Genomic DNA, 26,888 nt, shown 5'->3' on the forward strand with positions numbered 1-26,888 from the left:
GAACGCGATAGAGGCTATAGTTTTTAGTCCAAAATTTTGTTCCGCGACCTTAATTTGTTCCAGAGTTAGACACCTTTAGCCCACTGATTTTTAAAAGATCTTTTTCAAATTTGGTGAACTGCATTTGGGTTCACGAGAGGGCAAACCGTGTTGATTTTTTTGATATTCAGCCTTCCACGACCTCCCGTTCCGGAGTTACGCCCTCTTCCCTAAAACCTTCTGAAAGTGATAGAGGCTACAGTTTTTAACGAGTATTTTCCAAATTCGATGTAAAGTATTGGGGTCAAGAGCAAACGGAGTCAAGAAAAAGTCGAAGCCTATCGATATTCAACGCTCCGTGACCTTCAATTCCTTAGTTACCCCCTTTCCCTTTAGTGAACGTGACAAAGGCTACCAGTCCCCGACAGAAAGTAAATCAGCGATAATGGTAAGTTGAACCCTATCTATGTTCCCCGCCTATCTCTTGTAAATATACATGTAACTGATGCGGAATCCGCATGCACAAAGTACTGAACCAATGTTCTAACTATTAACTTATGCATGACATTCGGGAATTGTTGATTCATATTTTTATTTTATTTAACACTCTTTTCAACAAACCCAACAGTTTATCTATTACAAGTCTAAACTTTTGGACTAGTTTTATAATTTTCGGACGCCGCGGTGGCTCAGTAAGGCGGTGGTTCGCTGAGAAAGTGGCTCGAATCTGGCGTAGTTTCCTAAGCATCTAGTCGTTCGAATGGGACCAAAAACCGTTGTCCCGCGTTCACGTCCATGCAAAATATACCACACGCACAATGCATTGCATACGCCCATCTTCATTTCGATTTTTTTAGGCTATACTTATGCTTTCACAACGCCTTACGATTCCAGTGTTGGCCGAGAAAGTTTCTCGGAATTTTCAGTCTGGTTCCCCCTCGCAAGTTGGCCTTGTAAAGAATGGATGTACTCCGCATGGTACCGAAAACCGCCCACCAGTGCACTCATTATGGCTTAGGCCTACAGAAGAACCATTGACAGTCTTCATTACGCCGGCTCGGTGTATAAAAAGGACGCTCAACCCCATTTTATTTCATTTCATTTCATGTAGAGATCAATTCAAGTCAAGTTATAACAGTGAAAAAGGCGTCTAGCAGTCGTTCGGATGGAATGAAAAAACCGAAACCCATCCGTGCACTCGTTGACATAAAAGAACCCTATATATTTCAATTCCCATCATTAGGAATTAAGCTTACTATTTTACTTGTGAAAGTGTCATGGTATTTTATTTTATAACGAAATGAAGTATCGACTGACATCACGACACCGGTAGCTATACTGTAGATCAATTTATCGGGTGATATTTGTTATGACTACATCGCTAATGTCGACAGCGGCTGGTAAACTGGCTTAACGGGTAAAATCAACACCAATTCAATAGATTATATAAGTACAATATTACCAGCTTTGCATTTCTAGACGAGTACAGGAATAACTCATTAATTCTGTCGTCGACATTTACTCTTCAAATGCAGCTTTCGAATTATGATAGTATTGATATTAAGTGTCCACGTACTAAAGTGTATCTGCCAGTGCTGGTAACAATACAATAGGCCCATATACTGTTTCCAATGATGGTGTCCAATGGTTTGAAATAGATTTTATAAATTTAAATAAAAACGAGCGATATGAGGTTGAATTATTTAGAATTTTAATAGTAGGTCTAGTATTCCTTGTCATGTACATTGATTATAAAATACCGTTTTATAAACCTGATAAAGGCTGTTTAAACATCATGAATTATTCTTTTCAGGGACGTTTGGGTGTGCCTAATTTTCTTTCTTTTTTTTTGGTGGTAATTATAAATATTATTTAGAATACCATATGCCACATAAGAAATATTTGTAGCTGATGTCGATTAAAGGGAATTGAAGCTTATTATTGACCCTACCTCCTGCTGCCTTGTGACTGAATTCTGACCTCTTTTAACCCTAACTAAAATGTCCCACTGTCCAAAAATTGTGAAACACAAACCCTTTTTATGTACAATGAACAAACCCTGTGAATTTAAAAAAAATGCTGATAAGTAGCGTGGTCACAAGAAAGTGACAGACTTATGTACCTTACAATAAAATTTTTTTTCAAATAAACACTATAATTGATTAATTCCTTATTTATTTCTGGTATCCTACATTTGATTGTAAAACAAATGTGATTATGTACTTCAATCAGTTAACAATAAATTCTAAATATATAATACATCAAATCTTATAAAGTCATTACTTTAAATAAATAGCCATGATCATAATCAATTTTACATTAATTACTGCATCACAGAGTAAATTTTGCCATCTCTAGAGGTTTCTTTATAATTCTTTTGGCACCCTTAATTTTATTATGTATGATCATGAAAAAAATGGGATGTATGCAAAATGTAGAAATATATCGAAATTTTGTTATCAACAAACAATTGAAAAATAAATTTTGACAGCACCTGGTTCATCCATATTATTAATATAACCAACTAAATATAACAAATTTTCAAAAGTATGTGCATATATCAATGGATCAACAAATAATTTTCTTTATTAACTGATATAATTTCAAGGATTTCATCAAAAATCGTAGTAAATTCTTCTATTTTTTTATGATGATATTTTATTCATACTATTCATTTTGATTATCTACCAGTGTATCATATCACAATATGTTGCTAAAGTTTTTTTGTTCTCTTAAAAGAGTTAAAACTTCAGGGACGAAAATACTTCTGGGTACAGTTGAAAAAATCCCTGAAATAATAGAAAGAAGGGTATTACAATTAAATAATCATTAACCATTGATGCTCTAGAATATCTTTTAATCACATGCATAAATAAAACTTTACTCTTTCAAAATACAATATTTTAAATCATAATAATGTTCAATTCTATCCACTTAAAACTGAGAAATGATGGTTTGAAAACCTTGATTTTCAGTTAATAATGTTATTGTGATATTATTATATTATCAGTCCACTCTTACTGGTACTTACACTACATGTTAAATATAAATACAAGCCCTTCACCGAGTTTCATCAATCTGGTTAAAACACACATCCTATTTCGTTTCGTTTTTATAGTTCAAAATTTCGTTTTACTTGTCTCTACTTAACTTGGATCTGGAAGAGTTGTTATTTAACTCGTGTTCTGAATGGTGTCAGGGATAAACCAATGAAACGGTCTGTTACGGCGAGCTTTAGGCGTGTTTTTCACGGAATTGTGGGTAATCCACTAGTAACATCAATGCTGATTGGTTAATCAAATGTCTGACGTCATAGGGTCATAAGTCGGTCTTTTGACCCCTGACGTGACCTATTGCTATAATTTGTCAGATCTTTATGTAGTGTAGGTCATTGAAAGTATAAAAAAACGAAACGAAATATAGATCTGTATTTTAATCAGATTGCAAGTTTCATCAACTTTAGACGAATAGCCTGTAGAGTCAATTTTGAATGTTTTGCAAAAGTCTTTAAACAGAAGTTAACAAAGGGACATAATGTATTTAAAAATAGACAAACCCAAGAACACTGGCTTGGACTGTTGCTCGGCAAGATGCAGCAGTGTCAACCTTCAATCAAAAACCTCAAAGTCTAACCTAAAATAATTTCGGAATACAGAATTATACCTTGTATAAATTAATAGCCTGGGATACTGATGAAGTACAACCCATCTCTCTGATAGAATGCATACTAAGTTGTGGGGCTCCAATATCTAAGGTGGGTATCCCAAGTTTAGCTGACATGATTGGACCAATAGTAGAACCACAAGGAGAATCATTTCGCACTACAAAATCCTGAAATATAAATCAAGTGCAGGTCACAAACACAATATATACCAAGCAGAAGTCATTTTGCAGATAAAAAAAATTAATGGTTTTCTGAAAGCTGGTCAATGAATTAAAATTCCCTTTTCTCCAAACGATTTTAAATGAAAGGGGAAAATACCCTGTTGATAATCATCAGAAAAACTTGAACATGCATTATGCATGAGCTAAATCTGCCTATTGTAGGTTTTTCTTTAGACCTGAAATGTTATCTAAATTATTAATTTGACATTAGTTAACTGATTAATGCCATGATCAACTCTCGATGCCATCGTTAGCCTGAGATCTTTAGTGGATTTCAATACATTTTGTAATGGATAATTCAACGTGAAAATGGATCATTAATATCTCAGTTCAGAATGAAGCAGTTTGGCTGTAATTTTCAGCAAATTTTGTTTTCATTATCTATTTTTGAACTATTACAGCGAGAACTGTCAGCTCTTTATCTAATTTTACCTAATGTCCCTTTAAATCTTAATTTATAATACATAGCCATTTTTCATTTATTAAAGTGTAGTTATCATGATAATAATGCAAAAAGTTTATCTGATTATCTGTAATAGTAATATTTAGCTAGGATTGTGGGGGGGGGGGGGGGTGGATGGCTGAATGGTTAGCACTTGCGCGCTGTATCATAAAGTCTGTCATTGAGTCAACTGGCGTGGTTTTGATTCCCCGGTTGTAGGTGACAAGGAGTAGGGTCACCTGTCCAACCTCGTGGGTTTTCTCCGGGTCCTCCGGTTTCCTCCTACTGCTAAAGACCCCTACGCGCAAGTGAATTATGGAAATAAAATTGAACCATGTTAGTCCAGAAATGACCTAGTTTGTGTCGAATGGATGTTAAACCCCATTTCTCTCTCTCTCTCTAGCTAGGGTTGGTGATTTTTTGCAATGTATATATCAGCTGACCACACCCCCAAGCTGTGACATAAATGTATACATAAGCATATTGACTTATTATCCTTGGATACCAATTAACAGTATTTGGCAACACACCTGATGAAAAAGGATAATTCCGTTTATTAGCGAAACCTGTGAAATATATTTCCTATGAAAATTGTCTGATTTAAACATGAGTGACAGTTGTGAGTTGTGATATACATCGCTAAATTTGTCTTGTTCTTTCGTATCTATAGGGTGCAACCTCAGACAAAAGAATGTAGGTTAAAGAATAAAACAATATATAAAACAACATTCGGTCTTTATTCATACTTTGAGATTAATATGGAAGATACAGTTGTTTACTGTCAAGTGTAAGGCTGGGAATCGATATGAAATTTCAATATCGATTATCGGCAAGAATTTGTCAGCGATTATCGATAATAATCGATTATCAATCATTCTTCCGGAAAAACCGAACTTTACCGACCTGTTATTTGTGTTGATCGAGTTACAGTAGTGTTATTATCCTAGTCTAATACTGTACGTAAAAAAATCAATTAATGTAAAATAATTAGTTGCTAAATGTAGGATTATCTTGAGTATTATTCTAAGTTTTGTTCTTGATTCATTTGAACCTTTTTTTTATTCCAATATCTCAGATAAATACAAAGACAATACATGGTTTCTCTTTGCAAGTTACTAGCGATCACACAGTGTTACTAATAATAGAATAAAATATAATAGAAGGCGTCTATTGATTGGACAATAAAAAAATAATTACCGGCTTTCAAAGTAGAATTTTTATGATTGGTTAATTTTGACGAAAACCAAAGTAGAATTCTTCCAAGAAATTACGAGAGATATAGATATTTTCATGGGAAGTCAAAAACGTGTTTTGTATGGGCTGTATCTGACATGATTTAGTAATAAAAGCTGAGTTGATCATTAATAATACAATTAGTTTTATCGTGAAAGCAGACAATTTCTCTACAAATCAATCAAGAGCAAAGAAGGGAGATAATTCTAATTTTACTATATCACGTGCGATCGTCATTGTTCACAAAGTGCGTGACCTATTTTAGTTTCAACTAGTAATAACAACAAAAACAACGAAAATATTAAAATAATGTATTTAATCTTAAAGTTTAGTGTTTTTACAATAATATATATTTAAAATGTGCCAGTTTGAAAGCAGAGGGGGAAAATAGTTGTTGTGTTGACGTTGTGTATTCGTTCATTCGTCTGCATGCCAGACTACGGCAAGTTCAGTCATGTGAAAGTGGCCGTAACTTGCCGTCAGAAGGTAAATATACCGATAATCGATATTTGAATTTCAATATCGATTATCGTATCGCTAAATAACTTCTACCGATTATCGATTATATCGATATTTTTGCACAGCCTTAGTCAAGTGCAGTAAAAAAATATTTGACATCCTTAACCCAGAGGGTAAATCAGTGTTAGCAATAGTTCCAATAAACACTAATTGATAATATCAGTCCTACCTGTAAAGGCACATTAACTCTCTTAGCAATTTCACGCAATATAGTTGAGGTTATTGCTGTTGATGCATAACACTGATTTGCATTAAATTTGATCACAATACCCTACAAACAGAAAATATTAAATATAGTTAGGGATAAAAAATTCATGTATGAGGGTGTGGTTTTCTGCTAAATTTATTACAGATAACTTTATACAAGCAACCTCAAAATCTAATAAAGTTCCAACAATGTGTAAGTGTAAATTAAACAGTCTTGAAATTACATGTAGATGTTGCAGTGGGTGTACCGAAATAATGGCACTGTAAAGAGGGCACTGATGAAATGGAGTAAGTTTAGGACCTGGAATGCAAAGGCACAAATTAAAAGGGTATTACGTGTGTCATTATTATTTAAACTTGTTGCCGTAATCATGTCTTTTTTAGCGGTTTCTTAACATGGAATTTAGCACAGGAAGTTTAATTCAATTTGTAATACATGTATATGCATGATGACTGCACAGAAGAGATAGAACAAAGAAATACAGTAAACATGGCATAAGTCGGATCTTTGCTCAACTCGGATAAAATCGTTTCGACCCTTTGATCCTGCAGGTTTTTTTTTATTAAATTTCTGGGCGTAAGTCGGATTTCCTAAGAGAGATCTTTGCTCAACTCAAATCAAAATGTTCGGTCCATTTGATCTAATTCCGGCTTTTTTTCCTTCTCCTAAGTCGGATTGGCAGTATGTTCAGAATTTGACTAAGTCAGTTTCGTCTCGATGGTCTGAAACATAGTTAGCTATTCCATGCACAGAGCCCCAAAATAGTTTCCCCTATCATTTTGACTCAAATCAGCCTATTTACTATTTGACACGACAAAATAATAGAATTTTCCCGAAAAATTTGAAACTCGCTGTTTGCTGTATGAGATACTTTCCGGGAAAATTTAGGACATTTTTCAAAGATGGTGACAAAACGGAAGTTATCTACTCGTACCAAAACGGAAGTTATCAACTCGCACCTATGAACAAAAGCTTGAAATGTTAGCTTGAAAAGCTAAGATTGAATTTTGGTCTTCGACTTTCTCGGATCTTTGCTTAACTCGGATAATAATAATAATATTGATCAGTCCACTTAGATCCGACTTATGCAAAGTTTACTGTATAAACTTTAAATGGCTGTAGTTTACCTTATGAAAACCTGGTTGATGATTTGATTCATGCTTTTCACTAAAAAAAGATTAGAAGATTAAAACAAGATTTAAATTGTACACTATTAAGTAAAATACATATCTTACTGATGTTGTAATAATAAATCATAGTCAGTTTATGTATTTAATTGATCTATTACAATAGAAAAGCTCAACCAGATGTTGTTTATAATATATATACATTAACATCTCAAATATTTGTATTAAGTTAGCGTTCAGATCATGTAAACTAATTGAGCAATCAAATAGAACTGCAAATTTATTGGATTATTAGAAATCTTATATGGGAATGATTCTGAGTGGTTATTGGGTTTTATCACCCAATAATACATTCTACAGTAGATATCGCTTGTGTGATATATTTCATAATCTACCGCTTTACATGAATTTGATTGGTCAGTTGAAAAGGAACTACTTTTTCAAAGAACAGTTCATTTCTTATTAAAAGTAACTTTTTTTTTTTATTAAAAATGAACTATTGTTATTCAATTGACCTTGATGGAAACACTGGGTCAATATAAAGGACTTTGCAAAGGTTTAATTGCTGTCAAAAAATGGTGTATCACTACGCCGTAATGTTCAGTAAAAGTGAAATCTACAGCAAAGAATTATATTTATCTATTTGTGCATGTAAGAAGGGATTGGGTGATAAATAAAATCTCCTACTCGTCTTTTTTGATATCAAAAAATATCAACACTTGTTACTTTATCAACTTGTGTTGATATTTATTGATATCAAAAAAGACTGGTAGGAGATTCTCTATACATAACCATTTGCAACAAGATTATCTGATATAAATAGAACACTTCCTGGTACAACACTGGGATGATAGAAAGTGGGTCCGATTACAATGTAGTGCAAAAATCAGAATAAACAAGATGACTCGCTCATCAACATCTCGCACACATGCCCAAAATCTAACTTACGAGTAGTTAGGATGTATAGCATGAGCCTGGTCAGCAGATAACATATAAGATTTAGGGATGGATTCTTCAAAAGCTGTAGGGTTTTTAGATTCAGCACTGATCCTTCTTAATACAAGTTCTTGAAGGGTTGATGCTGCTCCTTGAGCGCTCTCTGATCCAGCCTTAAACACAAAATCAAAATTAACAAGCCAACTGTGAGGCTGATGTCCCCTGCCAAAACCCCAAAATAAATAGATGACACATATTAATAATTAATTAATCGCACATTTTTTTTTTTCAAAAGTATCAAGCAATCAAACTGATAATCAACTATACACTAAGTTTCAACATCACTTTCTATCAGATAGAATCAAATTTATCTTGTCCCAAAGCATCAACCAATCAGATTGCTTATCGCTGCTTACCGTAAGCAGACAATGTTTATCTTCGAACTTCATCAAGGCATTCGCCTAATGAATGCCTACACCAAGTTTGAACATTCTAGCTCATTTTGAAGGAGAGTTATCGTGTTCCAAAGTCTCGGCCAATCAAATTGCTTATCGCTCTGCTTACGCTGAGCAGAAAACGCTCATTATCGAACTTAGTCAAGGTATTGATGTAATGAAACTATACACCAAGTTTCATCATTCTCACTTAATTGGAACTAAGGTTAACGTGTCCCAAAGCATCAACCAATCAAATTGCAGAAAATGATCATCTTTGAACTCCATCACAGCATTGCCCTAATAAACACCTACATGTTTGAACATTCTATCTAAATTAGAAGGAGAGTTATTGTGTCCCAAAAAGTGTGACGGACAGATGGATGGACGGACAGACAGACAAACCCATTTTAATAGTCCCATGCTTTCTTCGAAAGATGGGAGACAAAAAAGAGGATCTTTTACATGCAGTACAGATCGGTCAGTTTTAGTGGTTATAATATGTGGAATTTTGTTTACCTCTTCATTATCAAACAGACAGATGAGTCGAACATTAGTATCACCTTGAAGTGATTGATCTTCACAGGATTCAATAAGTCCCTGAAATGAAATTTCCATACAATCAACTATTCCATAGATTTTCTGGACAAGTAGTTCTAAAATGCAATTGAAAATGGACAGAAATGAACTTTATGGTGCGAAAATTAGCCTTGATCAGTTCAACTCACCTCAGCAGCAGTGTAAGCATTAAGTAGGTTATCTAATCTGGGTGCAAAGATAAATTCTTCAAATATACCTCCAATAGCCTATAAATATATAAATAAAAATATACAACAATATTAAACCACCTCATCTATTCTTTTGTAGGTAATGGGTGCATATATAATATCATACAGATCGAATTATAACATTAGAGCATTCACAAGGTTCAACAAAGTGAAACAAGGGCCATAAATCTAGAAGTAATATACGGAAATAGCTGAAATTAAATAGGATTCTTCATTTCACTAATCTAAAAGATGCATATCAATTTCATGCAGATTCGATGATCATTTTAGTCTTTAGAGTGTTCACAAGGTTCAATAAAGTTAAGCAAGGGTGAATAGACTTCTTCATCTCCCTAATGTAAACAACATACATAAATTTTAAAATTATTAGCTAATAAATGTCTGTAGAGTGTCCACGACCATATTACAATACTTGTAGTTTTATATTAATTATACTTATTGTAGGTTGTGTATCAGATTTAGAGGTATATCATATGGTCTGTATTAATTAAACTTACTGCAGGTTGTGTATCAGATTTAGTGGTATATTATATAGTTTATATTAATAATACTTACCACAGTTTGTGTATCAGATCTAGTGTTATATTATATAGTTTATATTAATTATACTTACTGCAGGTTGCGTATCAGATCTAGTGGTATATTATATAGTTTATATTAATAATACTTACTGCAGTTTGTGTATCAGATCTAGTGTTATATTATATAGTTTATATTAATTATACTTACTGCAGGTTGCGTATCAGATCTAGTGGTATATTATATAGTTTATATTAATAATACTTAATGAAGGTTGCGTATTAAATATAGTGGTATATTATATAGTTTATATTAATTATACGTACTGCAGGTTGAGTATCAGCCAAACACAATTCAAAATCCAACATCTGCTCTTTCTCTATTCCTAGTTCAGTACACAATAAACTGACTAAACTAGGTACATGTTTCTCAAACTGTTATAAGAAAATTAAATGCTTTTAAAATACAGATTTTAATACAGTACCATTATTTCAAATAATCGTACGGGCAACTTGCCAATTGTACATTATTTACGACAGGCGACCCTACTCCTTGTCACGTACAACCAGGGAATCAAAACCTTGCCAGTTGACTCAATGACAGACCTTATGATACAGTGCGTACGGGCTAACCATTCGCCCCCCCCCCCCCCTTCCCGTGAAACAAGGGACATAACTCTAGAAGTAATTAACAGAAATTGCTGAAATATGATAAGCTTTTCTGTTTTACTAATTCATATTATGTACATAGATTTTATACGACCTTTGTTATTTGATGATTCACAAGGTTGTACAAAGTGAAACAAGGGCCATTACTCAAGACAAAATTAACAGAAATTAAATAGGTTTCTTCATCTCAATAATGTAAACAACATCTTTAAATTTAAAAACTATCAGGTAATAAATGCAGTCTCTAGAGTGTTCACAAGAAATTGTGGACGGTGGATGTACAGACAGGGGCGACAACAATATGACCACATTTCCTTGTGGGTGTGTAAAACCAGTTAATTAAACCTAACCTGAAGTGCACCAGGAGGTGCTTCCTTTGGACAGGGAAACCCTTGCAATTCTGTCTGTAAACATGTAGCTAATATAGGACATCTAAAAGAAACAATAATATGATGATGCAGCAGACAATATATACAGGTTATGATCTAAACAAGTCAGATTCACCTTTAATCTTTGCTAAAATCTTTTGATGGACCTCTTTTTAATTCAATTGAATCCAAGCCACAAAATTATCTACAACTGACATTTGATTAGATTTTCTTAAAGGGGCATTATGTAACATTAGATGAAGAGCTGAAGTTCTGACAATATACAACCACATTTCAATGTGGGCGTATAAAAAATGTGGGTGTATAAAAAAGAATTAGTATTTGGTATCTCGATAAAAAGCACGATTCTATAGGAACTGAATAATAAAACCTACCAGCATTAGTTTAACTAACTTACACATGATTTTCTTTATTTGGACCAAAACTATCATTCATATCTTTCTGTAGATGTATAGCCAGATGTGGTATTCGTAATATCGGTCGCTGAACATGTACTAAACGATGTTCTATCTTACCTTTATTCTACAGAAAGAAGAAATAGAGATCAATACATCAACTGTATAAACTGCCACCCTGTGGGCCCTCAAGCCCCCAAAACAGGTGTGTATTACAGTTTGAAAACCAAGCAATAGGCACAATAACCAAAGCCAATTTTGCTTTAGGGGTTTTGGTATTGCCATCAGTACAAGGTCTTGAGACTTGAAATGAGATATATACTCATTATAAAGATTTATTTTCAAACTTTTTCAACTATAATGGGCCCGGTTATTCATCAATCAAAGCAGGATCTCTGTGTAACAACATGACATAAGACACACATAAAGGGAACAGATACTCTAAATCTAATTTTATTTTTACATTGAAATTTACAAACACTGGAAAGGACCTCCATGATTCTACAAGATAGATAAATATGCTTCCATTAAATTTAGAATGACACTTATACGAAAACGATTAAATTGCAGTCAATGGCATACATGTTTTACCCATGATGGAATACATGGGCACAAACAACGCTTGCTTCCAACAGAAAGGCCTGCTCCTCTTTGAATAGTTTAATATATTTGAATAGTTACCTGAACCATGACCCGACCTCCAACTGTTAAATCTCGATCAAACCAGGTATTCCATATGCTATCCCCATAACATTCAACACCAACCATACAATAACCACTCTTTATTTTACCAGATACTGGCTTCACCTTCAAGCATATAAATCAAACATGCATACAGATTTAGAGCTTTTTTTTATTTTCAACTATGCTCAGTTAAACAGTTAAATAAATAGTACTAGCCATTAAAGGCTCAATACCACTCTTGTTGTAACGGAATAATATGTCCCAATCTTTATTCTGGTCAACAAATTCTACTATTTTACAATATTCCAATTAATTGATGATACAAATTTCATCTTAACACACCTAATTTAAAAAATTAGAAAAATTCAACTAAAAGATTTGAAAAGCCTGACGTAAAGCTTTTCATATGTTACTTGGATTTTAAAATATTTTTGAACCCTCTGGACAAGTAAAATAGGATTTAATGGATAATTTACACAACATGTAGGACACTAACACATCTAGTACTTAGAATAAGGCTATTTTTTATTTTCTGGAGCTGTCAAGCCAGCAAGAGTGTTATTGTCCCTTTAAGCTTTCCTGTAGCACATAATAGTAAATCAACTGTACTGAATAGTTTTCATACAGTATTTTGAATGGGCTCAAGTTCAGGGTTAACAAATATTTCTGTTAAGCCTTCTGTTCAGAGGGAGGATCCTTTAGTTCTATAATTTTGTATTTTGTCTGATAGGTATGATAAATTTGGGCTAATAATGTTACTCTTATCTACCTTTAAACATGGACTGTCCGTATGGGCTCCAACAATTGTAAAACCATTTCCTGGTTCATAACGACCACCAACAGCAAACGCAATTATAGTCGATTCATTTCTCGTTACAAAATACTGAAAACAAAATAAAGAGAAGTTAATAAAAATAAAAGTACAGTTTTTAATCAGTAAAATCATATTTATTATGGATTAGCATGACAAAGAGATTATAGTTTGTTTTTCTAGCTCTAACCTTGCTTAATGGTTGTATGTTCCAATGATCTGTTTCTCTCAATTCTGTAAAGCCTGCTGTCAATAGCCTTTTCTTGATTTCATCAACAGCTGAATAATACACAATTCAAATAACAGCTACATTATGATTTTATACTTTCAACACAAGAATCAGCTTAATCCATGTAGCTTTCAGGACATATGGTGCCAAATAAGGAAATTTTATGTAGAAACATTTACCATGTAGGTTCCGGGGATGATTATTAATATTCCTTCTGCAATTTGTTTTAGAAAACTAACAGAATCATTGTGTTACTAGGAGATGGATTAGAATTAGTATCTTAATCTTAGTTGATCCTAAATTCAGAATGTTTCTGTGAAAGTAGGAACAATGTAAGTCTGTTAATCAGTTCAAGATAGGAACTAGATAAATGCTAGTTTCTGTCATGCCAAGTACCACCCTGATCAGCCGTGAATATTTGTTAGGATGCTACAATCACTGAAAGGGCTGACATCTGTGTGGGTTAATTACACTGTACCTCACTAAATCTGTCTATTGCAGGTCTTTCTTTATTATTATCTAAATTATTAATTAGACATTAATTAACCTATCCAGACCATAATCAACTCTAGTGCCATCGCTAACCTGCGATCTTTAGTGGATTATGAGACGATTTACTGCATAACTTTCCTTCACGATTTAACGATTAAATGGATAATCAAGACTATGATGTTTATCGTACTGACTTTAGTAATGATGATCGAGGTTAGGTGGAAATTTCAATCGTTTTGTTCTCGGTTCATAGTGGATCAATGTAAATGAAATTTTCAGCAAATTGTCTTTACATTATCTAGTTTTTAACTATTATAGTGAGAAATGCCAACTCGTTATCGAATCTCCATAATGTATCTTTAACTTTTTTCCTTCTGCAAATTAAATCCTAGACATATTTTAGTATAAAAAATATTTTCTATTTAGTTTAAGTGGGTATATAAAATGAGTAAAATATTCTGCCCAGACCAGTTTACGTAAATCTAAACAAGGCATGCGCCATCGAGCAGTAGTTTTTTTTTACAGAAATTGCTGAAATTCAATGGGATTATTCATTTTACTAATCTAAATAATGCATATCAATTTAATATAGATCAGACAATACCTACCATGAAAAGGTGATGGTGTCTTATTGATAAAGTTAACAAATTGTTTAGCTGCAGCCATAATCGTCTCAGACTTTTCCTGAAGTATGAAAAAAAAAACCGAAAATTATCCAAAAAAGAAGTTTAATTTACAGCCATTCAGAGGTGCAAAAACACCAACTGCCTTAGACCTAATTACCGGTAGATGTATAGCCTATACCCACAAGCTAACCAGGATATTATATCAAGAAAAAGGGATAGAATTTTCCTGGGGAATATATTTCAAAAAATTTACAATTACTGGGGAATATTTTGAAGTTGTTTTTTCAAATCGTATACAAAAAGTCCATTATGCGTATATGCCTAAAAATAGTATTATAACAATTACTAAACAAATAATATAAAGTATACTTTATAGAAATTCAGTTTTTGTGAATAGGTAACATTAAATAAAGGGCTTGAACTTGTATGACAATATGATTAGTCATAGCTATTATTTTACATGGTAATAGAAAAGCTACCACAGGGGATTGTAACAAAATTCTGTATGCATTGTATGCAATATAGCCTTTTTATTGATTGTTGCTATTTTGCACAATTTTATTTCACTGGTAATAAAAGGCCTAACAGTTGATTTGATCATTTACAAGTCCCCAAGCAAATTCTGGACACACAAGTATTAATAAATATTACCTTCTACTTGTACATTGTATCTATAAAGAATGACATGAAATATTGCCATACTCAAGATTAGGACCTCCTTGTTTAAATTTAGAAGAGTTTTAGTAGCAAAACTTGCCCATTTCCATGCCCTCTATTTTTCATTACAAATATATTCTAATTATTATTAATTAATATAAAATGGACTTCAGACATCAGTTATTAACAAGTTTTAACATCATAACTTCCATGTCTGTCGCTTGGCGTTAAGAAATTTGTGTGCTTTTACATGATTCTACCACTTTCTTAGAATGAGACACTCACTGTCACCTTATTGTATAGACATCGGGTCAAAGGTCTGAGGCAGTATGGTAAATTAGCACAATGTAATAAAAAGAAGGTTGACTTAACTGGGTGACCAAATTAAACCACTTACATACATATACATGTGTGGTCAATCAATCTGTTTAAAATACAGATCTATATTTCGTTTCGTTTTCTGTATACTTTTGATGGCCAACACTACATGAAGATCTGACAAGTTGTACTCGAAGGTCTTGTCAGGGGTCGTACGAGCGGCTTTTGACCTTCTGACGTCAGACATTGATTAATCAATCAGCGTTGACGTTTCTAGTGGTTTACCCACAGTTCCGTTCCGTGCATGGCACGCCAAGAAGTCGCCGTATTAAACAGACCGCTTCATTGGTTTATCCCTCACTTCAACCAAAACGCTGGTAATATAACAACTCTTTCAGATCCTAGTGTTGTTAAAGACAAGTAAAACAAATTTTTGAACTATAAAAAACGAAACGAAATAGGATCTGTGTTTTTAATCAGATTGATATATGGTATTAATCTGCTCTAAATGTTCATGTATCTAAACTTTTTATATAAATTAGACCAGCACATTTTCCCAAGTAGGCAGTTGGGGGATAATAACCGGCGTAGACATCAGAGGTTTACGTTTAAATGAGATAGTTACTGTAGTTTTGTTGTAGAAATTATCATTGCATGTACATGCACATATCCACACCAGGTAGTGTCACATCACTCAATTTAAAATAATTGTTGCAAGTTAGTCTTGGAAAAGTCATTATAAATGACACAGTGTACCCTTTTAAATAGAAGACTGTGACAAAGACAGTTTGACATGATAGGGCCACATACTATATTACTGGTTTCTTTTTGGAGTCCCTAGACAATGTCCTACTTGTCTGCTTTAACTGGGATAATGCAGACGGGCATACAAATTTTCCTGAACAGCGGCATTATGTCATACATTTAAGACTGTCTTTGATCGGACGATGTTCGCCGACGGTTCCAATCCATCCCTTTATAGCTATAATATTAAAATACCGCTTTTCCCCACCTCTGTTCTAATGCTATTTTGGAATCCTTACTATTTTTCACTGTGATTCTTCTTTGTTCACCAAAAGGAATCATTTTTTGCCACAGCTGACACACAGAAGTGTTGTCTACCGGACTCGTTTTTAATATTTGCTAGGTATCCTAACCCAAAAGTTGAACCTAACCTTTACCCTTATAGACCTTGACATAATATGCTACTCCAATACATAATAATATGGTTTCTTACTGATCTTTCACTTCATGATTTCCATCGTTAAAAATTATTTCTATCATAATTTTATATTTTCATCCAATTTCTTTTGTCTCAATAGGGCCTTAAATTAAAAAGCTGTCAGGAGAATGCACTTTTGAGGACTCTCCAATTATCAACCAACAGGGAGCCACAGTGGCTATTGTAAGTGCAAAGACGCTGGCTCGCTAGCCTGGAGGTCGCAGGTTTGCTCCCGGTGTATCTAGGCTAAGAATGTTCATCACGATGGTGCTGGATGGAGGACCTAACAAGGACAGTTGTCTAGTCGTTCAGATGGGATGAATAAATGTGGTACTGTGTTGGCCTACATGTAAAAGATCCCATGGCAGTTGGAATTTGATATACTGACCCTATAGGCCTAACGATGCGGTCTGGGCAAATTTTCCCTTATTATAGCACACTGTATTTGGCTTATGACCCTCTTCATTAGCCTAGTCGGAGCAGAACGCAGTAGGACCTTAAACCCCGTTTATTCAACAACATGTGTGGGCGTATTTTGTATTTGTATACTAATTTAAATTACTATTAGTAACTAGTAGTGTTGATTGACAACCATCTACATTTCTTAAATAATTATTTTTTGATAGCCAGTCCTCCAAATACTCACCTTTACAGGCGCTTTTGATCAAAACGTCAGTTCTATAATAATCAAGAAAATGCAGACACAAGTTGTCTTTTCTTGTGTTCACGATTTCAAGTTAGCTGCGATAAACTCTAACTGGACAGATAGACCATTCTCCACACAATCTCGCTATTCAGTGCGAACTGCAAGAGAAGACAACTCTGTTTGAGAGAGTAGGTCTCAGACTAGTAATTATTTCCCCATATTTCATGAAAATAGACAACTTTTTCCTTAATCTTTTTCTCCCCTCTTCCTGCATTTTTGGGTTGACTTTTTGGTCTAGAATTGGAGAAAAGGGATCAAATTTGCAATTTCATAGCAGTTTTGGGTAATTCTGATGATATTACAGCGGAGGGATAGTGGGTGTAAAGTTAGTGTCTTTCTGCAGAGCAATCAAGAATCAAGAATAATCATTGTGTCGGAAGTGAGATTTTCACCCCAGTCAACATCAAATCCCCGTAGCAAAAAATCTAAACGGTCAACCCCCTACAAAGTTATGATGAGGATATTGTCAAATGTGGTCCCCATTGTGCCTATAAAGATTGGAACCGACGGAATGTTGAGCAAAAAGTTACAGCCTGTGATGTTACAGCCATTTAACATTGAAGTCAATGGGCAAATGCGACCAGTGAGAAAAGGCTATATTGATGCTATATCGTGGCCCTAATTATACGGAAAAGGGGTTGGGCTTATCGTTGGTGCTCAGGATATTAATATGAATACTGAAATGAAATGGGTTTAACGTCCTACTGTTCTGCTCCTATATATGCTGGGCTAATGAAGACGGACATACGCCATACAGTGTGCTATGAGGGAAATTGCGCTGCCCCGGCAGCGGCACTATCGCCTACTCTTATATCGAATTCCAACTGCCAAGGGATCTTTTACGTGCATTCCAATGTATACACGGGACCTCGGTTTTTCGTATCATCGGAGGGACTGGACAGCTGAACTTTCTCGGCCAATGCAGGGATCGAACACCCGACCTCCAGGCTAGCGATCCAGCGTCTTAACCACCTAGCCACCGTGGCTCCCTAACAGGAATACTATTAGCCCTAACCCTAATTAGATTTTTAGTCCAGAAGGGTACAGTGAAAAAAATAAAAAATAAAATTTTGCCTTCTAGTCGGCAAAATAAAGTGACAGAAATTCCGTGACCTTTTATCTTGTCATCCAAGTTTTCGCGAATCGAAATTCGTTTAAATTTACTGATGGATAAACATTTAAAACATTTAAAATCAGTGTAATAAACAGTTTCTAGTTCCACTCTAGTCACTCTGCTTTATGCGTGGCATATGTTTCGAGCGAGGCAAAATTCCAACTGTCTGGGAATAATCTTCGTATAATCCGGTCGCCGAAGGGGCGTGGGATGGGGGTGGGATCGCCACCCGAGCTGTGTATTTATAAGATCAAGTTGTTCTAGACCAGTTTTTTGGCATAGATTCCGGAATCTGGGTGGTGATCAGGTGTTTGAGGGGGCGTTTTCGAGGTATGGGATGGAGGGGGGGGGGGGTCCAATGTTTACAACTGGGGGAACATGTGATTATGTACGAAAAATCGTGTTTTTAGATTGTCGACCGTATTGAGGTCATAATTTTTATCCGATTTAAAAACACGTTGGAATATATCACAATTACACCCTACGGATAGTTGAGTTCAAACTTCGTAAATATCGGACCAAAACTGACAGACAAAATGTTGTGGACCCTCTAGAGGTCACAATTTTCTTTTGATTTTGATGAAACTTAAATGTAAGTTAATAACCCAAAGATCTTGGTTCCTTTCGATATTCGGCATATCAGATAGTAACTTCCTGAATTATGGCCCTTGATTGTACGAAAAATCGCGTTTTTAGCTTGTGGTCCTTGTAGAGGTCACAATTTTTATCTGATTTAAAAAAAAATGTGTGAATATATCACCATAACACACTAACATCATGGATCCTTTTGATAATCGCGGATACCCGAACTAAACTTCCTGGATTATGGCCCCTGATTGTTCGAAAATGGCATTTTATGCTTGCAGATTCTCTAGAGGTCTGTCAATCGATACACAGCTGATGTCCATAGAACAAACATGCCAAACAGAGCAAGAACCAGACCATCAAGAAGAATGTTAACAAGTGGTTAGACCCAGTTAGTGGTTCATATCAATAACCTGATCTACATAAAAATCGACTGAAATTACTTCCGAAATGTCTATCCGTTTCCAATTCGAATATTTTTTTAACAGATACACTCTATCCGAAAATTGTCTCCATTAATATTTGTCATATTAAGTTATCACGTATATGAAAGCACAAGAAAATTGACACATAATACAGCCAAATCACAACTAAAATTATTCATGATCACATAAAAATGTCTGATTAATGACCATTATGCATTAATAATTTAGAACACACGTGGTGCTCGACATATGGAAACACAACATTTTAAACAGAAAACCTAAGAAGTTATACTTTGAGAATCTGAAACCGCGGAAGAGCAACAATTCTCCGAACACCCATGCCCAGAATCTGATGAGTTCTTTCTTGACCTACCAGCTTTAATGTTTATGGTAGTGACCCCTAACTGGGTTTTATTACTGTTCGCAGACATGTGTTTTTCATTTAAATCATTTACGCGGTTCTCAGAATCGGCTGTCGTCATCGTAATCCCCACTGATGACGTCGTTGACAAATCTGGCTCGACTTCAATACGAACATCACTTTCGGTTACTTGATTTTCATCTGATGAAACATTTTCTTCCTCTTCGACAATTATGTCCACGTCGTAAGGGTATAAAGCTGGTTGTGACTGAGACCGACCATGATCATTCACAAACGCTCGATTCTGAGCAAACCAACCGTTCGTACCGATACTAGATCTTCTACTGTCGGGTTCAGAAAAAATGCTTTGTTTCCTAACATTCGGTCCCTGGAAAATACTGCCACGTTTGTCCATAACAGAAAAAACACTAGATCGTCTACTGGTATCCTAGAAAATAAAAAAGAAATAATTTTTAAAAAATTGTTTACTTTATTCAACTAACACAAATAAAAGTTTACACCACTGGCCACTGGCTAATGTCCTAATGTTGTGGTAGTCTAAAAATTTAATCAAGTCAAGAAGCGATGGCAAACGTGTGCGTATGATATCTAACGTTCGCTTCTACTAAATACTTTGCTTTGCTTAGTAACGGATTTCGGAATTTTCAATAAATCAGAGCTACAAATAGTAAGATACTTAAAAAAATATAATATTAAAGGCTAATAGAGATAATTTATTTTTATTTCGACATGGTGTGATGTAGATCCATTAGTTACTTACATTAATTAACGTGTCATATCTTTCATCTTCTCCTATACTTGTTTCAACTCGGAAAAACTCAGAGATTCTTTTGGGTATAAAATGTTCTAATAAAAGTAGAATGACTCCAAATACAATAGTTGTCACACCTATAAAAGAAAACAAAACGTGAATAGAAAATGTAGTTTGGCTTGAAACGAAAGGGTGTCGTATAACCCAGCTTTCAAAATAATGTGAAATGAAATGAAATGGAGTTTAACGTCCTACTGTTCTGCTCCTAACCTGGGCTAATGAAGAATCTCCATAATACCCATGGTAAATGTCCAAACTGAAACATCGAACTTAATTAAGCAAATGATGTTGTCTAAAGACGAGTAAATATAAAATTTTGGCTATGTGCACTGCACATCCATCACAAATTTATTTACCTGTTATAAGAGTCAACCAAAAACACCAGCCATAATGTGTCTTTAATAAGACGTCATCAAAAGTAATAGCCAGTGATTGGGTCGGCATTAACACATGATACACGATACTGGCCAAAAACATTGTAGTACCCGTAAGAACCATCATGTAGGCACCGTAAACTATAACAGTAAACAGCAGTAAATTGGTTATCAACCAGAAAGCAAACGATGTCCTGCAAAAAATAAAAATAATAATTAATCAAAGGACAAATAACATTTAAAGATATATTATCCTTAGCCTTTGTATTTGAATTTCTTTTTAAACACAATTCTAACGTTTCTATACATTAATAGGTGAAACAGTATTGTGGCATTACAAATTCCAAACAGCACTGTAATACACAAATTTAAATCAATAGGCATGAATTGGTATGTATTTACCATAACAATGCACTTGCTAAATTCCCTGCCAAATGAAAGGAGCGTCCCCAACGTAGACCACCAGAATCAGTACATAAATATTCAGTTACACGCAAGATGGGATCAGGCAATCCTCGTAATAAATAGACAGACAGATGCTCTTCTTCGTGACCGACTAAAAAAATAAAATCAAAGAATAATTAGACATGTGTACAAGAGAACAACAACAAGATAATATTATTTTATATTCTATTATTTCATGAGACTTCTGGCAACTGCCTTGGACAACATTTTTGTTATTTGAAATAGGACGATGCCATAGTGTAAGTGGTACCATATAATGGCGACATATTTTACTATGGGTGTATATAGCTTAAAAGTTAAATGGTAATTTTTATTGATAGGAACTCTTTACTCACAATCTGGCCATGGTAAAGCTTCGGAATAAATAACTTCACCTCTTCTCCCAGGTTCACCAAAATATCCTATAAAATCATTTATATGAGTAAAAGAGAAACACAAACGGAAAGCAAAACACAATGAACGAATAACAATTTCATATTGGTTAGCAGTTTCAGGTGGCAGCTTTCCTGCCTTTGCGAGTAACTTTCGGGCATTGCCAATCTGAATAAAATAGACAAATATTCATCCCATTTATTCTGATAATCACGAGAATCATTTAAATAATAGTAATAAAAAAAAATGAATGAAATGTTTATAAAATTTTGATAAGACACCGTAAGCAGTTGAGTTTTTTTATCGTCTGTATATAGGATTTTCTTACCCCTTAAAGTAACGTTAGCGCCACGAAGACCGACTTGTATTCCCACTTCTCCTGTAAACATATCAGGTGATCGATAAACGTATGTACTGGATATGTTCTCCTTTCCCATCAACCAGCAATGTCCATATAAAGATACTGAAATATAAACAATACCCATATGCAGATACTAAAATATAAAGAATGGACATAAAAAGATACGTAAAATACAATGACCAGATACACAGATACTGATATATACTCTTAAAAAAGAGTAGGGGATATTCAGAAATAATACAAAACTGCGGAAATGCACTGCTGTTTTTATTATTGTCTACACATGAGTAATTGCTCCACCAATCCTCAGACATTCAGCAATTCGTCGTTGCATGCTCCTAATCAACCGTCCAATCACGATTTGGGGCAATCTGACCCATTCCTCTTGCAGTGACACGGCCAATTCTTGCAGTGTTGTCGGTTGACGTTAACGTCGACGAACACGTCCCCCGATCAAATTAAACGTAAAACACTTAAGCAAAGATACGCTAAACAGTAAATATTATGCAAGAACCGATAGGAAAGCAAGCATGGATAGATAAACCAGCACGCAGCAGTTTTCACCAACCCTTCCTTGAAGTGTCAAGTTTGATAATGAACCCCTCCCACGTGTATGGCGCTATTGCGTGTCGCATGTGCAGCTCAGTGGTTCTGTTGGGGCGATAAGTTCTTCATCTGTGAACATACTCCCAAAGCATGTCAAATTTCCATGACTATTTATCATATCGCAACCTGCATAGGTATTTGCATTTCAATATCCCCTACTTTTTTTGAAGAGTTTATAAGTGTAAAATGTAATCTAATGAAATTGTAGACTTCGGGATGCTCTTGCCTACCAGTTATCCAAGCGATACATTATTAAACGAAATGCCATGTTTTAGAAAATGAGACAGGGTTTATAGTAATGTTAGCGCCCGTACGAAAGTATTTTTGAGTTAGTTTTGACTATATTATCTCCTGCCTAATGGCTCATCAACCCATAACCATTCTAATTTATCGGCAATATGATGTGAACAGAAAAATCCATCCGTTGGTCTGAAAATATGACGAAAGCGGGATTTTTAAGAGATTTAGTGGTTGACTTACCCAAAATAATGGAGCCAACAGCTACGCCGTAGAATGAACGAACTACTGTACCCCATTTCTAAAAAAAAGAGGAATATTCGTTTACGTGCATTATATTTTGCTTTTAATAAACATGCAATATTGTTAGCTATGTGAACTTGCTGAATAAATAAGAGTACACCACAGGTTGTTCTTTAGACAGTAAGCGTACCACTGTACCAAAAATCAGTCAATAAAATGGAATAAATAAATGTTACATAGGTGCATTTTCATTCGGAAAGTATATTTATTTCACAGTGACCGATTACAATTGCAGGGGAGGATCCGGGGGAGCGAGGGACCCCCCCCCCCCAGCTCAGCAACATAAAAAAACTGTAAAACTCTTTTCATGAGAAAAGTGTCACGGTCGTGTGCTTTATCCTTTATCATCAGATGAAGGGATGAGATAGGCATTCAAAGTGCGAGATAATGATATATGTGACATCACATGATGCTTTACATCAATGAAATTAAATCACAATGTGATCCTATTAATTCATAACAAGCCAAAATAAATAGATGACACATAGTAATTAATCGCACATTTATTTTTTTCAAAAGTATCGAGCAATCAAACCATACACTAAGTTTCATCACTCTCTATCAGAATCAAGATTATCTTGTCCCAAAGCATCAACCAATGAAATTGATTAGCTCTGCTAGCTTTAGCTCGAAATGTAAATGGACTCAGTCAAGACATTCACCTAATGAACATCTACATCAAGTTTAAACATTCTACCTCAATTAAAAACAGAGTTGTTATGTTTCAAAGTCTTGACCAATCAAACTGCTTATCGCTCCTTAGCCTAAGCAGAAAATTCGTACCATCGAACTTAGTCAAGGTAATGAAATAATTAATCTATATTCATAGTTTCATCGCTCTCATTTCATTACAACCAAAGTTATCATGCCTACAAGCATCAACTAATCAGATTGCTTATCTCTGCTTACCGTAAGCAGACAATGTTCATCATCGAACTAGATCAAGGCATTCGCCTAATGAACGCCTACACCAAGTTTGAACATTCTACCTCAATTAGAAGAGAGTTATTGTGTTCCAAAGTCTCGACCAATCAAATTGCTTATCGCTCTGCTCACCCTCAGCAGAAAATGTTCATTATCGAACTTAGTCAAGGTATTTATGTCATAAAGCTGTACACCAAGTGTCCTCACTCTCATTTAATTAGAACTAAAGTTATAGTGTCCCAAAGTATCAACCAATCAAAATGTTTATCTCTGCTTACCCTAAGCAGAAAATTCTCATCTTCGAATTCCATCAAGGCATTCACCTAATAGACACCTACGCCAAATGTGAACATTCTAACTCAATTAGAATGAGAGTTATTGTGTTCCAAAGTCTAGACCAATCAAATTGCTTATCGCTCTGCTTATCCTGAGCAGAGCATGCTCATTATCAAACTCAGTAATGGGATCGATGTATTGAAACTATACACCAAGTTTCATCACTCTCAATTAATTAGAAATAAAGTTATCGTGTCCCAAAGCATCAACCAATCAAATTGCTTATCTCTGCTTACACTAAGCAGGAAATGCTCATCTTCGAACTCCATCAAGGCATTAACCTAATGAACACCTACACCAAGTTTGAACATTCTAGCTCAATTTGAAGGAGAGTTATCGTGTTCCAAAATCTTGGCCAATCAAAAGAAAGAAAAAATATCCCCAAAAATAGGATATTAAGAAATTTGCAAACGTTATATCTTGAATTGAAAAATGTCCTACGTTACTGTCAAACTTAAATTCTATAGAAGAAAAAAATATATTCTTAGTTATTTGTTTTTAGAAATCATCAGTGTTTTCAAAAGTTATAGTTCTAATATAAAATTCAGTAGATTTACACTAAACGCATTCAAAATTCTTAGATTTCGTGCACTAATAAAAATTTATTGTGGGGTTTACATTATTTGACAGTTTTATTGGAATTCAACAATGAATTTATATCCATTTTAGTGTCTTAGTTTAACCATATTTAAAAGGTCAAGCCGGGGTATATAGCGCTATATGTTCATGGGAAGGTTACTGCAAGACCAATATTTTCTGTGTAATAGTTATATGCTATATTAAGAGATGTAGTTAAATCAGCTTTTAATATAATTGGCGGCAAGTCAAAATAACGGTTATTTGCGATATCACCCTAGGTAGAAGCAGACGTTAACCCCTATAACTACTACAGTAAGAATAACAGTGAAATATAGAGTTTGAGAAATTACATATATTTCTGCATCAAACGGCTTGATGGACTTCAGGTTTTCGTTCCATCCGAACAACTAACTTCTTATCTTTGCCAGGCACCCCGTCTTACACCACTGACAAGTAGAAACCAGGTTGGAAAACCCTGTGGAACTTTCCCGGCATGCGCCAAACATACTGAACCGTTGTGACTTTAAAACACAAAAATCTCTCAATCGCTATTTGACGTTTAAATTCCTTCTTTTATTTTTTACTCCGCCATCTTTATGATTCTATAATGTTTGAAAAGTTATTCCGCTAATATCTACATCAAAACTTTATTATTGCTTTAGGTTTTTTTGTCTTCTGAATTACTATCTAAATAATACCATTCAGCCTTTTTGTGTACAATTCAAATATGAAACGTTTCAGTAACTTTCTTTCATGTTGTTTTGTTAATCAATAGAAGAAAAAATATTATTAGCGGGGATAATAAAAAGACCATGCCCGGTATAATATCCTTACAGTAGTTTGACAATTCAAACTTTATATTTCAATCGTTCAGATAATAATGATTTTGTCAGCAATATCTGTACCGACGGGTGGGGTTGGCACGCGTCCAATCCGTGTTCTTTGACTCAATAAATCTTCTTTATATATACTTTATAGAAACATAATAGAATAAAATATGAACTTCATACTCCGACAAATCAATCACGTTAAACGTCAGTCAAATCATTTGTAAGTATTAATTTGGAGGACTGATCTGCTGGATTATTAAATTTTATGAAACGAATATTTCCATAGATTAACGATCTGACACCCTTCTATAAGTTCGGATTATTTAATTTGACATGATCATTTTAACGGTCGTGTCAAATTTACTGACCATGAAAAACGTAGGGGAAATAAGTACATTACCGATTCCGCATGGTATTAATTATTTGCAGGAGGCGTGTATTACTAAATTTCAACAGTAGTTAATAATTAAATGTCACACGAAATAGTAAAAATAACATAATATCTCGTCTTTATTATATTACTATAGGTAGTAGTACTAGTAGTAGTAGTAGTAGGTATTAATCTTATTTGACATGTTCATATCATACTCGACCCCCAAAAGTTCTATTTCTTTTTCAGTCTGGTTCCCCCTCGCAAGTTGGCCTTGTAAAGAATGGATGTACTCCGCATGGTACCGAAAACCGCCCACCAGTGCACTCATTATGGCTTAGGCCTACAGAAGAACCATTGACAGTCTTCATTACGCCGGCTCGGTGTATAAAAAGGACGCTCAACCCCATTTTATTTCATTTCATTTCATGTAGAGATCAATTCAAGTCAAGTTATAACAGAACGGAGGGCCTGGTAGTGAAAAAGGCGTCTAGCAGTCGTTCGGATGGAATGAAAAAACCGAAACCCATCCGTGCACTCGTTGACA

At 34.6% G+C, this 26,888-nt stretch overlaps 2 protein-coding genes across 4 annotated transcripts; both read right to left on the bottom strand.

Moving 5' to 3' along the window:
• Positions 1-1,668: 1,668 nt before the first annotated feature.
• Positions 1,669-19,239, bottom strand: LOC126822322 (aspartyl aminopeptidase). Of its 3 annotated transcripts, none has more exons than XM_050551136.2 (15): positions 19,156-19,239; positions 14,347-14,422; positions 13,208-13,296; positions 12,976-13,089; positions 12,204-12,329; positions 11,525-11,649; positions 11,089-11,170; positions 10,397-10,504; positions 9,492-9,569; positions 9,283-9,363; positions 8,342-8,502; positions 7,394-7,433; positions 6,228-6,329; positions 3,643-3,810; positions 1,669-2,768 (listed from the first exon to the last, which is right to left on the bottom strand). In XM_050551136.2, exons 2-15 carry the CDS (start codon positions 14,402-14,404, stop codon positions 2,721-2,723), a joined length of 1,380 nt encoding a protein of 459 aa, XP_050407093.1. In that variant the 5' UTR covers positions 14,405-14,422; positions 19,156-19,239; the 3' UTR covers positions 1,669-2,720. The 3 variants fall into 3 exon arrangements, with proteins under 3 accessions (XP_050407093.1, XP_050407090.1, XP_050407095.1); XM_050551133.2 differs by lacking the exon at positions 19,156-19,239 and adding an exon at positions 17,208-17,356; XM_050551138.2 differs by lacking the exon at positions 19,156-19,239 and adding an exon at positions 14,522-14,540.
• A 430-nt stretch (positions 19,240-19,669) lies between these two features.
• On the bottom strand, positions 19,670-23,321 carry LOC130010454 (dual oxidase maturation factor 1-like). The gene is made up of 7 exons (XM_056100863.1): positions 23,243-23,321; positions 22,124-22,258; positions 21,759-21,824; positions 21,361-21,514; positions 20,941-21,152; positions 20,534-20,661; positions 19,670-20,200 (listed from the first exon to the last, which is right to left on the bottom strand). The coding sequence occupies exons 2-7, from the start codon at positions 22,230-22,232 to the stop codon at positions 19,670-19,672; spliced, it is 1,200 nt and encodes a 399-aa protein (XP_055956838.1). The 5' UTR covers positions 22,233-22,258; positions 23,243-23,321.
• Between the last annotated feature and the right edge of the window lie 3,567 nt (positions 23,322-26,888).

This window comes from Patella vulgata, chromosome 5 (genome assembly GCF_932274485.2).
Source record: "Patella vulgata chromosome 5, xgPatVulg1.2, whole genome shotgun sequence".
Lineage (NCBI taxonomy): Eukaryota > Metazoa > Mollusca > Gastropoda > Patellidae > Patella > Patella vulgata.